Source organism: Periplaneta americana, chromosome 7, assembly GCF_040183065.1.
Source record: "Periplaneta americana isolate PAMFEO1 chromosome 7, P.americana_PAMFEO1_priV1, whole genome shotgun sequence".
Taxonomy (NCBI): Eukaryota; Metazoa; Arthropoda; class Insecta; order Blattodea; family Blattidae; genus Periplaneta; species Periplaneta americana.
Genome location: NC_091123.1, coordinates 135,840,242 through 135,858,639, shown reverse-complemented (window position 1 = coordinate 135,858,639; position 18,398 = coordinate 135,840,242). Strand labels below are relative to the sequence as shown.

Below are 18,398 nucleotides of genomic sequence, written 5' to 3'. Positions count from 1 at the left end.
TTTCAAGTCATCTTCAGGTGATAGTTTACTAACAAACAAGTACATTTGAACGTAGGTGAAAAATATAAAGATAAAACACACTCATAAAACACAAGTAAAAAGCTTAACCTTGCTTACTTTTCTTAAAATGATTAAATGGCGTACATGGTATTAAAATAACATTCAGATAGAAAACCTTCCAGTAAATGTAGTTATAATTTATACACTATATTAAAATGGCAGACAATGTGCCTTACTTACTTACAAATGGCTTTTAAGGAACCCGAAGGTTCATTGCCGCCCTCACATAAGCCCGCCATTGGTCCCTATCCTGTGCAAGATCAATCCAATCTCTATCATCATATCCCACCTCCCTCAAATCCATTTTAATATTATCCTCCCATCTACGTCTCGGCCTCCCCAAAGGTCTTTTTCCCTCCGGTCTCCCAACTAACACTCTGTATGCATTTCTGGATTCCCCCATCCAGAGTTGTAAAATTAAAATAGTTTTGAAAATTATTATTGTGTAAAACGGAAGGCTAAGGCTTGTTAATTATAAAGTTCAATACGTTGGAAGACTGTAGTAAAATGGATGTGAAAGAAATTCTCGGTCTGTTCGCCGCGGTGAGAGGCATAATATGAATAGACCGAGAATTTCTTTCACATCCATTTCACTACAGTCTTCCAACATATTGAACTTTACAATGAACAAGCCTTAGCCTTCAGTTTTACATAATAATAATTTTCAGACTATTTCTATTTTACAACTCTGGCACATTGTCTGCCATTTTAATATACTTTATAAATTATAACTACATTTACTGAAAGGTTTTCTATCTGAATGTTATTTTAATACCATGTACGCCATTTAACCACTTTAAGAAAAGTAAGCAAGGTTAAACTTTTTACTTATGTTTTATAAGTGTGTTTTATCTTTATATTTTTCACCTGCGTTCAAATGTACTTGTTTGTTAGTAAACTATCACCTGAAGATGACTTGAAAAGTAAGTCGAAAATATTCGTGATGTATATTAATATTTGTAACTTGATGTAACAGAATCTACTTCTGCCATCTTAATATGATAAGTGATTGACTGAAAATAAGAAACTAATTATCTGATATTATCAAAAATATTGTAGTAGGTAATCATCAATACAAAAAAATATGACCAATTAACATTTTTTTCTTGCCAACCGCTCAGTGGAATTTTAAATTTATTTAGCTGGTTGTATACATAAAAGTATGTTACATGTGCCCTATTTTTCCACATTTGTATCTTCTATAACTTCTGAAAAAAGTGCACCCAAAATTGAGGAATTTAACATTGCAAGATGTGGAAACTTTGACACCATTTTTCTGCATTTGCTTATTTTTGTGACATTGTTGCGCTTTTCTCAGAAAGTATTGTACCCAAAGTCTGAAATTAATACACAATATCAATGTGATGGCATTTTACACAGTAGGTTAAAAAAATAAGATTATTTTTATCTGCAGCAAAAATAAAAAATAATTTGTACTAATTCTTAAATTTATAGAATCGATTTGTGTGTGTGTGTGTGTGTGTGTGTGTGTGTGTGTGTGTGTGTGTGTGTGTGTGTGTGTGTGTGTGTGTGTGTGTGTGTGTGTGTGTGTGTGTGTGTGTGTGTGTGTGTGTGTGTGTGTGTGTGTGTGTGTGTGTGTGTGTGTGTGTGTGTGTGTGTGTGTGTGTGTGTGTGTGTGTGTGTGTGTGTGTGTGTGTGTGTGTGTGTGTGTGTGTGTGTGTGTGTGTGTGTGTGTGTGTGTGTGTGTGTGTGTGTGTGTGTGTGTGTGTGTGTGTGTGTGTGTGTGTGTGTGTGTGTGTGTGTGTGTGTGTGTGTGTGTGTGTGTGTGTGTGTGTGTGTGTGTGTGTGTGTGTGTGTGTGTGTGTGTGTGTGTGTGTGTGTGTGTGTGTGTGTGTGTGTGTGTGTGTGTGTGTGTGTGTGTGTGTGTGTGTGTGTGTGTGTGTGTGTGTGTGTGTGTGTGTGTGTGTGTGTGTGTGTGTGTGTGTGTGTGTGTGTGTGTGTGTGTGTGTGTGTGTGTGTGTGTGTGTGTGTGTGTGTGTGTGTGTGTGTGTGTGTGTGTGTGTGTGTGTGTGTGTGTGTGTGTGTGTGTGTGTGTGTGTGTGTGTGTGTGTGTGTGTGTGTGTGTGTGTGTGTGTGTGTGTGTGTGTGTGTGTGTGTGTGTGTGTGTGTGTGTGTGTGTGTGTGTGTGTGTGTGTGTGTGTGTGTGTGTGTGTGTGTGTGTGTGTGTGTGTGTGTGTGTGTGTGTGTGTGTGTGTGTGTGTGTGTGTGTGTGTGTGTGTGTGTGTGTGTGTGTGTGTGTGTGTGTGTGTGTGTGTGTGTGTGTGTGTGTGTGTGTGTGTGTGTGTGTGTGTGTGTGTGTGTGTGTGTGTGTGTGTGTGTGTGTGTGTGTGTGTGTGTGTGTGTGTGTGTGTGTGTGTGTGTGTGTGTGTGTGTGTGTGTGTGTGTGTGTGTGTGTGTGTGTGTGTGTGTGTGTGTGTGTGTGTGTGTGTGTGTGTGTGTGTGTGTGTGTGTGTGTGTGTGTGTGTGTGTGTGTGTGTGTGTGTGTGTGTGTGTGTGTGTGTGTGTGTGTGTGTGTGTGTGTGTGTGTGTGTGTGTGTGTGTGTGTGTGTGTGTGTGTGTGTGTGTGTGTGTGTGTGTGTGTGTGTGTGTGTGTGTGTGTGTGTGTGTGTGTGTGTGTGTGTGTGTGTGTGTGTGTGTGTGTGTGTGTGTGTGTGTGTGTGTGTGTGTGTGTGTGTGTGTGTGTGTGTGTGTGTGTGTGTGTGTGTGTGTGTGTGTGTGTGTGTGTGTGTGTGTGTGTGTGTGTGTGTGTGTGTGTGTGTGTGTGTGTGTTTTTTTGCATATTATGTCCTATTTTTTTCTACATTTATATCTTTTATAACTTTTGAGAGAAGTGCACCCAAAATTGAGGAATTTAACATTATAAGATATGAAAGTACAGATTTCCCTTAATCACTAGTTTATATTCTGTTCACAAAAAAGAATTGAAAATAATACCGCATTCACCCAGTATTTGATCCCTTTTATTATAACACAGTCATAATTTTTGAATTGAATTAAAACGTAGTTATAGTCCAGATCAGCTTACTTAATAACCTAAGGGTAAAACCTAACCATTTTCCCCCTATTACTACATATGCTAGTGGATTATAGCGATTTTATAGACATCAGGTTGAATTTTCTTTTACCAACTTTATTTCGAATTTCGAGTACTGACAAATACGACAACTGGCAGTTATTTTATAATTGTTATGTTGGCAGCAGTAATTTTGATTTGCAGTAAGCGAAACTGATGAAATGGAAGTATAACTAACCTTCTGAAATTTGAATGTAATTAATTGTTAATTAGTAATACCGGTATTAATATTAATATCAATTGTGTTGCGTTCTTTTGAATTCAACACTATATTGAGATAAGTGAAATTAAATAAGGTATAACTTAAAGACCTACTTGGTATGAAACATGCATGTTGATAATGGACAGAATGCTCTGTATTTTAACTTAAAATCCATACTTCAAATTTTAAGTAGGGTATACATTTCAAAGTTTTCGGAATTCGTACTAACCATTTCACGTGATCAAACAAAATGCATTTTTAGGTTAGGTCTCGTGAATCGTAAACTGTTTAGTGAAAGCAATTAATTTCACTTTGTCAGGTAAAATACGGTAAAGGTTGATAATATCGTGATATGAGTAATATTGTGATAGTTCTTTTTGAGATTTTATTACAATTTTATTGAGCGAGAAGAAGATCGTTTTTTGTTTTTTTTTTTTTACGTCAACTTATTAAGGGAATGTTCGTGGACAAGTTGCCGCATAAAACCGGTCCTTCTCTCGCCCAGTAAAATTGTAAAAAAATTCTCAAAAAGAACTATCACAATTTTACTTATAACAAAGTATTACCAACTTTACCCTACATTTTAATATTAGATAATAATACTAATTTCAACATAATGGGCTAAAGGTCCAGGAGAAAAATATACTCTTTCACAAATAATTATTGAACCATTCAGGAAACACCTCCCGATGTAGTAATAATAATAATAATAATAATAATAATAATAATAATAATACTCATTATTATTATTATTATTATTATTATTATTATTATTATTATTATTGCTATTGTTATTATTTCAGTACATGGTATTGTGACTTTACCCTCTTGGGTGATGTCTGGTATTTGTTAGCAACACTGAAGAGACGGACAAATTAGTCTTTTAGGAATTACTCTTACTTGATCCTCAGTATATTTACGATACATGTGTTAAAATTACGTATATTTAATTTTATAAGTAGGGATGTTTGCGAAACAAGGTCACACGCCGAGTGTAGCAACCCTACGAACAAAATAAAATCATTTTTAACGTGCATGTCGTACACTATTTTTAGACAGCTGTTCATTATTTAGAAATACATTAGACTAGATAATGTAATAATTTCATCAGAATTAGGCTTATGTGTATTTCACCGTACCCTTGAACTTGGAATTTCCAATGTTTTGGAACTACTGGGTGTTCAGTTCAAAGTGTGTCATGGCTCGCTGTATGCCGTCATGTGGCTAGCCGATAAGCCTAGAGAATTCAATCTTCCTACACTTCCGCAGAGGTGTATAACCTATGAGGTAGAGAAGTTGCCTAGCAAGTACGGCGTTCATTCTGAAGAGTACCTACCGATACGTACGGTAACGCCGGTAGTGGCAGGAATGCGAACTGTTTGGAAATACGTACTGTCGGGATATGTGGAGAGGGTTAAGACGATTACTTACGTATTTGTTGACATTAACTTCGACGGTCAACATGGACACGGAGCATTTGATTTGTGTTGTGGAATGTTACCGTACGCAACCGATGATAACAAATACCCTGCGTACGACTTGCCGGCGCAAAACACAGTTCGAAAGAGGTTATGGTAGCACATAGACCGTACAGACCGCCATCTGTGCTACGACGTTCAAGTTATACCGTACACGTTCTCAAGTTCAGATTGAAGAACGCCTTAAATAATAGGCAACTTCTCTAACATATAAGCTGAAACTCGCTTCAAATCGGTGACCCAACAACAGTGACGTCATGACACACTTTGAAATGAACACCCAGTATGTACAGGTTACATCATAGAGACAAATAGGTAAGACCAGAAAGGTCGCCCACTCTGTTGGGCTGAATATGCCAGGCTAATCCGGACTACTGATCTGCCCTGATGATGAAACCTGTATGTAGGCTAGTTCCGAAAGGTTGGAAACGTGAAGTTCTAGGACAGGTGAAATACCCAGAAGCCTATTTCTGATAACAGTTATCGTGAAAGCTAAAAAGGCATATGAGTAGACCAATTACGTAAAACAATTTATATCTTTGTTATACTTCTGTCATATTTACCAGTTAATATTGTACGTCTAATTTATTTAGCTTTATTTCAATGCATTCTCCAGTATGGAATTCTAGGGTGGAAAATGCTTGTAATTCTAATCTCACTCCACTAATACTTATTTAGAAAAGAATAATTAAAATATGCCTTAATAAACCAATTGATTACTCATCCGAGCTTTTGTTCACTGATTTTAATGTTTTGAAAATTAAACAAATTTATTATATTGCCTTATTAAAGCGTTATACATAAAAATCGCAATAAATTCAAATTGTATCATTATAAATACCGAACTAAAAGATCCGATTTTATACGACTAGAGATATCAAAGTGTTTCACAATCAAGCTGTTAGCCATGGTACCTACTTTGGTCCAAGTTTATAGAATAAAATAATTGAAAAATTGCCAAATTTGGAAAATTTTAGTATCAAATTTCAAAAATAGCGTTAGGAATTTAATTTTTAAGTAATATAATATGTTGGTTTAATATGTATATGTATTTGTATGAGTTAAAATGTTAAAATTGAAATTGTATTTTTTAAACTTAATTTATTCCTATAATTTTTTTCTTTCCTTGACTCACTTTGTGTCAAATAATTAACTTTATTTGTGTCAAGTGTGTGTTTAGATAGCTCCCTGAGCACGAGTTTTTACTCCTTCAGGGAAAAATTAAGGTTGTATTTTTGTACATGTTACTTTACTAACAATAAACAATTTACTTATTTGTCAAAATCGTCGCGCGTGAATGTATTTCGTGAATGTGACGTAATTTGAGGGAGAGAATGGAGGGGGTTTAATGTCGCCAACATAGTAATAATATTAGGTCTACACATCTAATTTAACCTAACCTAACGTCTCACATAATACTACACACCTAACCAAACCTAACCTGTCACATATTACTCTACATTTGTAGTAACATTCCTCACTTTTAGTATCATTTCATTTGCATGTATTGCCATCCCTGTTACACACTGTGTCGTGTGCCATCTAGTGAGAGTGGATAGTGACGGCGGGGAGAAAATATGGCGACTTTCATAATTACATTTAGTTCGTTCAGTGTGTGTTTTGTGAAATAATGTGTTAATGTAGTCATAATTCCATATACATATATAGTACAATAAGAATTGAAATGTGTTGTGGCTGTGATAAAAGTGATGAAAATAGTTTTATAGCGCCATATTGCTTATGCTAAATGTGTACAATATTCGTTATATTGTTGGGCGGATGCTCTGTCTTGAATCATATTTCATTATATTTACTAGCAAAAGCATTTGACTAATCAAGCATACAAGTTTATTCACTTATTGAATGCAACAATTCATTGTTATAAATGAATACTTCAAAATTACTTTTCCCACCTAAATCACGTATTTCAATAATTTTGATGCTATATCCTTTTTTCCGAAGAGGTTTTCAATTATAGACTGTCCTCTAGGCCCAAGGGTTTCGTATTCAAACCCGGCTGGGATCGATGGATTTTTCAGGACGCAAAAATCCGGAACTAAGTTCTCGGGAGGGACTTTAAAGGTAAGCGTTCACTACATCGTATCGCACTCATCGGACGAATCGCACGGATCGGGAAAAGACTATCTTTGCTGTAATTGTTGTGTAACCGCGTTCACTACATCGTATCGGACGCATCGCCTCTCGGCAAATCCGTCCACGTTTCTCGGATGGGCAACTTTTCCGATGCGTGCGATCATGGCCTTCTTTAATAAATCATTTTTATGATGAAAGAGTACGATGAAAGAGTAATGGAACGGAGAAAAATTCTCTCCGGCGCCGGGATTTGAACCCGGGTTTTCAGCTCTACGTACTGATGCTTTATCCACTAAGCCACATCGGATACCACCCCGGCGCCGGACAGAATCGTCTCAGATTAAGCTCCAACTCTTGGGTTCCCTCTAGTGGCCGCCCTCTGCACTACGTCATAGATGTCTATGAACGTAGGACCGAAGTCCACACATGTCGCATATCATATATATATATATATATATATATATATATATATATATATATATATATAAATCAATTTTAATTGGTCAACTGTTACTATTATGTTGTGCCATGTTCAGTGTCGCGCTAAAATGGCAGACGGAAAACTTATTTCGCGTGTAGAAAATTGCGAAGAATTATATAATTTGAGGCGTTCCCATTACAGTAATCAAGTCGTTTCTTGCAAATATATTATGTAACCAATATTTCTTTCATTTCTTCCTCTTCAATTAAGACGCATGAAGCAATTACAAATTCTTATTCTCTAACAGACGTAATTAATAGACCTAACCTCAACTCCTTTGCTTTCAGTAATGTCAATATCGTACGACGTCGTGTTTTAAACAGCTGATAAGGGAATCCGATGAGGCGATGAGGTGGAGCCGTTACAGTGAACGCGCTGCACTTAGAATATCCGTTGCGTGCTATTCGTACAATGAGTGCGTTACGATGTAGTGAACGCTTACCTTAAGCCGTGTGTCCCGTGTCAAAACGCCAAGCCTAAATTACAGCCTCTGGACTAAATTTCCCCTCTCTCGCGTCCTAGTAATACCTTAGTTGCATGGTAGGTGCTGTTTGAGGCGATGAGCTTACGACTTGCCCCTCTGTCTCCTGTCGGCAAATAAGTAACTAAAATTCTTGGTAGGCTACGTATTGAAACTTCCGCTAGGGGACTTCGGAACTGTGGGTTCAGTAAATGAAATAAATGAAAGAATTATAGAAATACACTCACGTGGCCTTTGTCATACATGTTGTATGAGTTATTTTGAGTTACAGATACGTTTAGTTACAAATAAGGAACAATATTCCGCAACCATGGTAACAAGTAAATGCTTTGGAAGAGATGACTGGTCTTTGGAGTGTCAGTTTTTGCAAAAATGCTGTACACTTCAACTTCGAAACACAGTTTTCTAGCGTATGGTCTTTAGCTTACACTTATTTCGCATTTTGGATAACATGTCATTTTTACGACTGTGTATTCTTCTCGAACTAACCGTAGTTTCTCAATTTCAGTATGGTTCCGATTTTGATCTTATTTTGAGGACTGTGTATTCTTGTCAAACTAACCGTAGTTTCTCAATTTCCTTATGGTTCCGATTTTGATCTTATTTTGAGGACTGTGTATTCTTGTCAAACTAACCGTAGTTTCTCAATTTCCGTATGGCTCTGATTTTGATCTTATATTACGCCAGTATTGGAGTCGTTTTCTCTCGTGGAAGCGATATTTTGAACATGTTGACTATTTACAATATATTATTAATTTGAGTTCATTATTAGAATGTGTTTTCGTTGATGATCTATAACATTTCTTCGTATAAATTAGTCGTACATGTTTCTGTTGTGTGCATAAAAGATTAACCGCAATAAAAGAAAAACATTTTTTATAAACTAGCCGAAATACCGCGTGGCGCAAAAGTCACTTGCCAAATGGGGAAAACAATATTGTTTTGAAATAACAAATGTAGGCATAACAAATTATTTCCTTCGGAATAAATCTCTTAGGTGTGCATGTAAAGATTACTAAAATCGTTCCAACCCCAGCAAATTGCAACATGTACAGTACATACATTGTAAGATGATTAACGGAAGAGGCGAGTTTGAATCATACGGTTTTTGCTTATTGACCAATCTTTCCTTCAGCATGCTTTATTCAGTGATGAATGTGTATTATTTCCGTATAGGTAGGCCTGTGCCCTCATTTACAAAAATACACGAAATTGGTCCAAAGCAAGCTTAAGATGGATGCGTGATCCAGTAACACTAGTGCTTAAAAAGTAATAGTGTGGTGTGGAATACTAGGCTATATGATTGTGGGACCACATTTTCTTTCATGGGGCTACAGCACATTATGCTATGACAGTTTGCGAGAACTTAAATAATATGTTCGATGTGCACTGGATTGGACGAGGTGGACCTCAGTAATGGCCTGTACGGTCACCGATCTCACACCACTAGATTTTTTCTATGAAGCAGCATATTTTCAGACAGAGGTGAATTGAAACAAACGATGATCCTTATTTTCCAACACATTCCACAAGCAAAACTTTTAAGAGTGACAGAGAAATGTCAGGATCGAGTGAGACACTTTCTTCAAGTAAATGGAACACACTTTGAACATTTGCGATTGTGTACTGTGCAGTTGAATAGAACAGCAATCTTTACATGCAGATCTAGTCAATTACCTGTACGTAACGCTATGAAATAATGTAATATTTTACTGTACAGTATTTCATGGTAGAATGTGAATGCTAAGAGATTTGTTCTAAAGAATCTAATTTGTTATGCCTACATGTGTAACTTCAATATAATATTGTTTTCCCCATTTGTTATGTGACTTTCGTGTCATACGGTGTAAACAATAGTTTGCCTGGGTTCCTAAAAATGATCAAAAAGACAACTTGAAGGAAAAAGCAAAGGTTGACCAAAAAATGCTGTAACAGAAAAAGCAAGTGCAGAAATTCCTGTAATTAATTTGCTTTGGTCAAATCCATTATAGTGCAATGTATGTGATCTAATGTAAGTAATATTCTTACTGCATTACTGACATGTACCTAACATTAATAATTATTTGCAACCAGAATTTATTTTAATACGCAAATTTTTGAAAATACATAAAATTCTAAATTAGATTCCTTGTAAAGTTTGGTGCAGCCCCCTTTTTTGAATGAATAGTTTATACAAAATAGCATGACGTCCAAATTTGAACTATTTATTTACTTCCAAAAATTTGGTAAAGTTTGATTGTTTTGTTTGCTTGTTCAAAATGGTGCGGGTTAGGTTTATGTTTGTGTGTCTTGTGATCGTCTCTTGTTTTGCAGCAACTGCATTGTGGTCGCGCACCGCCATTCCATCCCTCGTGCAGCGCATGCGCATTCTCAGACTCTCCGCGAATCAAAGTACGTAAATTGTTAATAAACCTAATTAGTAAATTTACTCTCATGAACTCTTTGTATGTGTCCTTCTGGGAAGACCGTCGCAACTGGTCTTCACAATTCTTTAAAAACAAAAATTGTACAGAAAATGCTTGTTTAGATGACAAAGTTGATGCAAATTTCATTATCTTTCTTCTTACGGATGTGCATATTATGAGAAAATGTCCCGTGTAAATATTCCATTTCTTTTCTTCTCCATATGCAGGGTGTGACAAAGAGATGGAGTGAAACTTTAGGATTGGATTCCTCATATGTAGAGAAAAGAAACAGATTATAACAACATGAGTCTGAAAATGGTTAATTGTTTAGTTATCAGACTTTCGAGTATGATCTTAGTGAATTCCACAAGACATGGAATCCAGAATTTCCATAACCAGCACGTATGTAGAGACACAAATCTCAATGCAGTACTTTAACCTTCTCACCAACAGGAGTACTACTCCGTCAACATCTGGGCCGACTTTGTTTGGTAGTTTCTTTTTAGGACTCCACGTACTTCCGAACAGGCTTATAGGGCGGATCTACAGAGATTTCTTGCGCACTACATTGCTTGGTGGACTGTACTTAATGCATGACGGCGCTCCTGCACATTTTAAACTGTGCTCACATGCACCTTAATGTACATTATCCTGGTCGCTGGATAGGTAAAGATGGACCAAGTACTTGGCCACCACGCTCGCCTGATTTAAACCCATTCCGTTGGACTTCTATCATGGGTGTACTTGAAATCGTTGGTGTATTCGACTGCTGTGGATGATCCAGCAACTTTCCGTGAGTGAATTGTGGCACAGACAGTACGCACTACACCAAGAATGTTAGATCGCGTTCGGATCTTATATGGGAATAAAAAAAAACCTGTATTGTACCGTACTTCAGTAAATTAACGTTTTGATAGCTCATAATTTAAGCATTTCCGGACTCATGTTGTTATAACCTGTTTTTCTTCTCTACATATCGGGAATCCATTCCTGAAATTTTATCCGTATTTTTGTTACACCCTGTGTTATACTATAATTGATAAACTGTTGGCATGGTCGTTAAAGAAGGCATGCTCACTAACTGTCAACGGAATAAATCATTGTTTTCATTCCCAGGAAATGCGCTGAACGATTGTCCAAGATATAGAAAACAGTTTTCGTAATTGCCCTTCTCTCGATATAATATACTAATACTGCACCTCGTTCTTCTGTTTTATGCGGTATGAAACTATTTGTTACAACTACTACACACCAACTGACATTGTCAGATAAAACGGTAAAATATAGGGTATAGAAAGACGCAGTACGTCAGTTTCTTTTCGGGATTATATAAATAGTTTTCTTATGAAGTTTTGAAATATTGCTTCTCGCTTACGCGTTGGCCAGATTCCGCAAATTGCAGGTAAATAACACTATAATACCTATTCTATCCGTCGGAACTAAAGGATTTGTTCGCATTGTACAATTTTCCGCCTTATTCACGTTCCGCCTTAAACAAGTTTTACTTTACACTGTTTTAGTGAAGCCTTCAGCTCGGATCGTAACACATTTTTTTTTGTCATGAAATTAAGTTGATATAGATGTATGGAATGAAAGTAGCGCAGTGTAATTGTTTATACTTTATATTATATTTGTTGTATTTAATTTAAAGTGTTTGTAATTATTTAATGTACAGAAATGTCACTATTAAGTACAGTGCAATGCACGGAAAATTTCACATCAACTAACATTTCTCTTCGGTAATTTCTTTTCAGTTGTTTCACACTAGAATATCTTGTAATTAGTCATATGCATGTCTGATTGAATAGTTGCATGCAATATGTTTATAACAATTTCCCACTTAAAATATGAATAAAAAGTAAGTGTAAATACTTGTACATATTTGTAATAAATACTTGTACATATTATATAATAAATACCTGTATATATTATGTAACTCTAATTATTGAAGGAAGTTCACAGTATGAACAAGACGACTTTTACATCTATATAGTAAGGCTGATATGTTTGTAGGTGAAACTATTTAATTAAAACGGGGAAGTCTTCGCCATGATGTGACGTCGTTCTGCTTCATAAAATGACATGACATTATAAACTATAGAGATTCGTCTAATTTGTCTGTCGATATGTGCAGTTTTTTCCAAAGCAAAGAGGTATTTCGAAGTACTATACTAATACGTTAATTATCATACATGGAAAAGCGTTTGTGAACAATCAAATTAATAGGCTAAATTTATTAAATTATATTTATTTGCCAATTTTTAACAAGTTTATTTACTTGTAGTTCAAGTAAACAGTCTCTTCAATGCCATATACGAGAGTCAATAAGTTTCCGGACTGCCCTGAATTTAGGCAACACACAGGACATGGAAAACGAGAAGTTATCTAGACACAGGGGAACGTCTGGAATCTATATTAAATGCATCATTTGAAAAGCAGAGAAGAAGACAAGCCTTAAGGCGTATATGGAGAGATTTTAGGAAAAATTGCAATATATCCTTGACATGTTTACACAAAATCACATGTAGAAGCTCAGTTCTTAAAGACAATCTGATGCTGTTTGATAGACTGACTCAACAGGCATGGAAGCAATGATCTTGACTCACACGCGCATTATATTTAGCGTATAATAAATAAGAGTGCAGTTCGGAAATATACTGATTAACCCTCGTACGAGAGTTCTGAATACGTATACTGGAATTTATAGGTGTTACATTTTGCATAATGGATTTCATTACCGTTGGAATTGTAATTCTTTTCAAAAACACTATAACACACTATACACACTATAAATGTTATAAATATTCAACAACCAGAAATTCGCAAGAAATTTTTTCCCTTCATACGGTGGAGGAGATCAAAGCCCTCAGCCTTAAATGGGCTTATTGTAGGCCTACTCTACCACTCCTTTAATTGAAGAGCTCAGAGCCCAAGGCGACTAACCCACAATTACAAAATGAGTAAATAAGAGCTGATATTAAGAGGATCCTTACAAAAATGATTGGTTTCACAATTTATTTTAAATGGTCTATATTGAATAAACATAAAAAAAAATATCATGAATCTATAACTACAATTTATAGTTTTGAAAAAAAAAAAAAAGGCTTAATAATGGACAAAACAAATTTTTGTGGGTTGGTCGCCTTTGGCTCTGAACCCTTCAATTAGGAATATTGTTGAAGTCCGAATGTGGTGCCATCTGTTGAGTCAGCCATGTAGGCTTGTGTCCGATGAAATCCCTATATTGCCCTTTTGCTATTGAATACTGTTGACATGATAATTTCATATTGAAATGGAGAATGAAATAATAATAATAATAATAATAATAATAATAATAATAATTCCTGTGTTTTGGATCTAGTAAGCCATTACAGTTTCCCTCCCTCTCTTGCATGACCTCAAAGATATACTGAAGGTAGCAATTCCACCATTGAACGAATTCATTTTGGTTAAAAGCAATTCACGTTTCATGTTTCCAAACTTAATCCGGACGGATTTTAACGTCAGTTATACTAGATATAAATAGTTATACTATAATAATAATAATAATAATAATAATAATAATAATAATAATAATAATAATAATAATCTTTCTGTTTTTTATTTTGTGAAACCTTAAAAATCCAGGAATTTAAAATGACAGACTTAAAGGCGTGTTCTATACGCCATTATTTATAGAGTGACAAGAATATGGGTTGTAAAAGTTTATCATGGATTATCCCTCATGATTATGAAACTGAAATGCAATTTTTATTTCATTTAGTGTTCGTTGCGCTTATAGTCTAAACCAGGTCTGCAGAACTGTAGCTCTTGAGAGCGATTGCTTTCCTCCCCTCTTTTACCCCACCCACCTTTTCTACCTGTGCAGTCTAGTTACGCTCAGCTCCATCAACATTCATTCTCGGGGCGGAAGTCGATCATCCCCAATAGAAGTGGAGTGAGGTAAACATTCGCATCAGTCTGGTTTTAACCACTAAATAGGAGAAAGTTGAATGTCTCTCGTCTTTGTTTATATTACTATCTTATTTGCTTGAGATGTTTAGTTGTAAACTGCAGAGCTAGGCTCATCTTTATCCCAATCCTGGCATCAAGAGATCAAGACATCTGCAATAGTGCTGCTTTAGTGTAGTGCGGGTGGCTATCGCCTGCATCTTCTGATGTGTACCATACGGTCTGTAATGACTTATATGACCATTAGCCTAGATCATAATTATGTACTCAGATTGCGTTTGTCAGGTTTACTATGCTGCCATCTAGTTGTTACATAAGGAGTCACGTCATAACTCTCATTTGAATTACATTAGCGACTGTACTGCCATCTCGTATTCGTTTACAGCGGACTGGTGGCGATCCCGGAGGTTGTTATCTTCAAAGTGCTACCGATTTTAACATAGGAATGAGCCATCTGTTATACAGTAGAACCCCGATTATCCGTCACTCTATTAACCGATCGGCGGATTATCCGACTGTTTTTCTCGCCCTATTTTTTTATAGGCCTAAGCTCTTACCATTACACGATATGTAGTAGGAATTCTTCCGCATACTTCCGGCAACAAAAGCAGTTACTTGTGGAAGGGAGTGTTTTTCCCAACTTGTAAAATAGTCACTATCTGCTTTCAAAGAAATGACCTCAGTAACTTTCACACAATTGCAAACCCGTGCATCATTTGGTCTTTTTCCTACTGTCCGAGTGGCCGTACTGTTTAACTTTTATACAAAATGTCTTTCAAGAATGTCGAAAGAAAATGTGTTGAGATTAGTATCGAAAAAAAGTGCAAGTGATTGAGGGGTTTGGAGAAGTGTAATCTATAGCTCATGTCGAATTACAATACGAGATTGGCGTTACAACTTACATTGTGCACGATTTATTATAAAACTAAATAAAGTGTATAAAGTAAGAAATGTAAATCTGCAACACGTTACCTCTACTCCCATCTTTTCGTAGACAACCATCGCAAGAATTTCCTCGCCATTTAAAACCCGTCACTGACAGCCGAACTTAAATTAGTGAACTTCTGATCCACTAACTAGCATGTTAAACATAAGAACATGTAGAAAATTACTGAACTGTAGGCCTAACTCTTAGGCCTATGTACTTAATTTACGAAAATATATTATAGTACGGATTATCCGATTTTTCGCTTAACCGTTCAGTCCACCCCCTTCATCACCACGGATAATAGAGGTTCTACTGTATATGTATATATATATATATATATATATATATATATATATAAAATCTAGGCCATTAGCTACAAACAAAAACAAAACAAATCCGTTGCGCGACAGCCCATGGAGGGCCAAGGTTTAACAGCAAACTACTGCAGTCATCGCGTCCACATGCTTCAGGAGAGGTGAACTATCATCCAACCGGTATGGTGGTAACGTGTGGTTAGCACGATGATCCCAGCTGTTATAGCTGGCTTTCGAATCCGGTTTTCGCTACTCATTATAGCTCCCCAAATTCATCACGATGCTGGATGGGCACCAAAATATGTCTTCCTTCATGATGACTCGAAGCATCAATGCTTTTTATTTTGTCAGCAATAATACGATAATTATTTAAGATCTCAAGAATCTAATGTCTCGTATCCTACTTATTTTGTTGTTGCGTCAGGGCTCAGCACTTAGCTTCATAAGGAATTGTGGAGCCCGCCATTACGTTACAAAACCGTAAAATATGTCTTTGTTGATTTTACCATACAAAGTTATTTGTCTATGGTGTAAGCAGGATGCGAATTAACGGGGGGAATGGGGGGATTTCCCCCCTGTTGTTAAGTTGTCCCTCTCTCATAAATTCATTTTAACATCCCTGTCAGGGATAACTTCTATCTTCCCTCCCTCCCTCACAATATATTGTTTTAATATGAATATACAGTACTTTATAAAGTATAAAGTAAGCAAAGATATTGATGTATTATCATCGGTAAGCTGACAACAATCAATAACTTAGGAATTACATAGCTTATCTTAAGCCTGTTCAGGAATATAATTATTATTATTATGATCAAGATTCAAGACAAGCAACTCAGTGCGACCAAGCGTTGAGCCGTATCGAATGAGGATAATAATTTTATGTATTGTATTCTCTATTTAGGATTCTATCCCCCCATCAGAAATCTTAATTCGCACCCTGGGGGGAAGGTGTAAAGGTATCCTCGTAACATGCCATGAAGGCACTTGGGGGGCATGGAAGTACTGGATCTAAATTAAAATGGAAATGGAAGGTAAGATAACCAACTTGTATCGTTTTTTTTTGTTACAGTATCTTTTAAATTATTCTTAGGACATGAAGAATGTTATGGTAGTATATAGATGCCAGTGAATCTGTTCACGTATGTTCTGACTAAAATTTTTCTCTACTGTCGGAAACTGTTCCAACGGTTAGATGATAGTTTCAAATAGTTTGAGAACATTATCGTCCATTCTTACCAGGTGTCCAGCCCACTGCAATCGACCAATTTTAATAACTCTTATAATATCTGGCTCCTTAAACAGATCGTATATTTCTTTGTACGAACAACAAATTAATAGTCAGCAACCATCATCTTCGCTACTACCCTAGATCATATATGTGACAGGTCATCACTATGTTAAAATCGTTCGCAATCTGAAGAGAACAACAGCCAGGATCGCCACCCGTCCGCCGTAAACGAACACGAGATGACAGTACAGTCGCTAATGCAATTCAAATGGGAATTATGACGTGACTCCTTATGTAATAAATAGATGGTAGCGTAGTAAACCTGACAAAAGTTGTTACCGTCAAAGCCTATAAGGCGGACCTATCTGGGATATACATAATCTAGGCTACTACGAACGCGAAAATGGATATGCGCATGCGTCTGATCAGTGGTAACGGTTTCTTACTATACTACGAACAAAGCTATTGACATGGTGGAAGCGAGAGGATTACAGGATGGTCATTGAGAAGATGGAAATGATTGGTGGAAGAAAATTTCTATTGTGTAAAAATTCGACCCAGGAAGATATACAATGTTCGCATTTAAAACATGTATGATTCAAGAAACAGCCAGATTATGAGAAAAGAATTTAGAGCATTTATAGTAAGATTGTAAATGAGACGGTACAGACGTGTAAATGCTGTGATATTAGAAACATTCAAGTTCAGAAATGTTATTACGAGATCATTTCAACGTACCAAGAATAGCCTTTACTGTTCAATCTTATCTCTTGAAATATGTCATGTGTTTTGTCGTTTGTAGCTCAAGGAATGTGTTGTGAGGGTGCGTTTTATATTCTCACACTTAGGAAATAAATATCTCGCATTAATGTGGCACTGGTATTGCCAAACAAGCGTAGGTGAATGAATGACCGTCAGTAATTACCCGACGCGTCTTGGCTCCTATCCCGTCAGTTCTTCATATTTTGATACTGTGATGAAAACCAACACATTCTTTCGGGTCTGTGCAACAACGTCTCTGGAATCTATCGGCATGAACCTCTTAACATTTTCTCCTTGCGGAAATAGAGATCCTAATTCAATTGTAACAAACCTCTTAACATGTATATGAAGTATTAAATTACATAATTCTAATTGTTCCTTATATACAATGTAAATGTCCGATTATTAAGGATTCCTCTGAAGTTAAATATTTAGGCATAATTTTCGACAATAATTTAAAATGGAACTAATACATTAATTACCTTTGTATAAAATTACGTAAAATAATATATATTTTTTTCTTTTATTGAGGAATTACTTGTCAATAAGTTTATTACGCATAATATAGTTAACTTTATTTCAATCGGTAATTATGTATGGAATTGTAGGGTGGGGTAGCTTATTTAAAACCAATTTTAATCCGCTTTATTTATTACAGAAAAAAATAATTAAAATATGTCTTCATAAACCTATTGATTTTCCATCTCAAAAATTGTTTTTAAACAAATTTATTATATTGTATTAATAAAATTCATACATAAAAATCGAAATAATTTTGAATTGTATTCTCATAGTTGTTGGATGCAAAATGGAACATTGTTGCAGTATTCAATCTTAGTAGTAATTTAGGCCCAAGAATATATAACAAATTTATATTTAAATATCCTAGTCTTATCAATTCTAGTAGTTCTAGTATT

The 18,398-nt window shown here is 35.9% G+C and overlaps 1 protein-coding gene across 6 annotated transcripts in view; it reads left to right on the top strand.

Annotated features, from left to right (window-relative positions):
* The window catches only part of yki (Transcriptional coactivator yki), a 455,672-nt gene that overhangs the window by 374,874 nt on the left and 62,400 nt on the right, over positions 1 to 18,398 (top strand). For 4 of the 6 annotated variants that reach the window (XM_069831330.1, XM_069831328.1, XM_069831332.1 and 1 more), the window contains exon 4: positions 10,204 to 10,281. The exons of the other annotated variants lie outside the window; for them this stretch is intronic. In XM_069831330.1, coding sequence (XP_069687431.1) covers positions 10,204 to 10,281 — 78 coding nt within the window. The remainder of the gene's footprint in view (positions 1 to 10,203; positions 10,282 to 18,398) is intronic. 6 annotated transcript variants of the gene reach the window in all.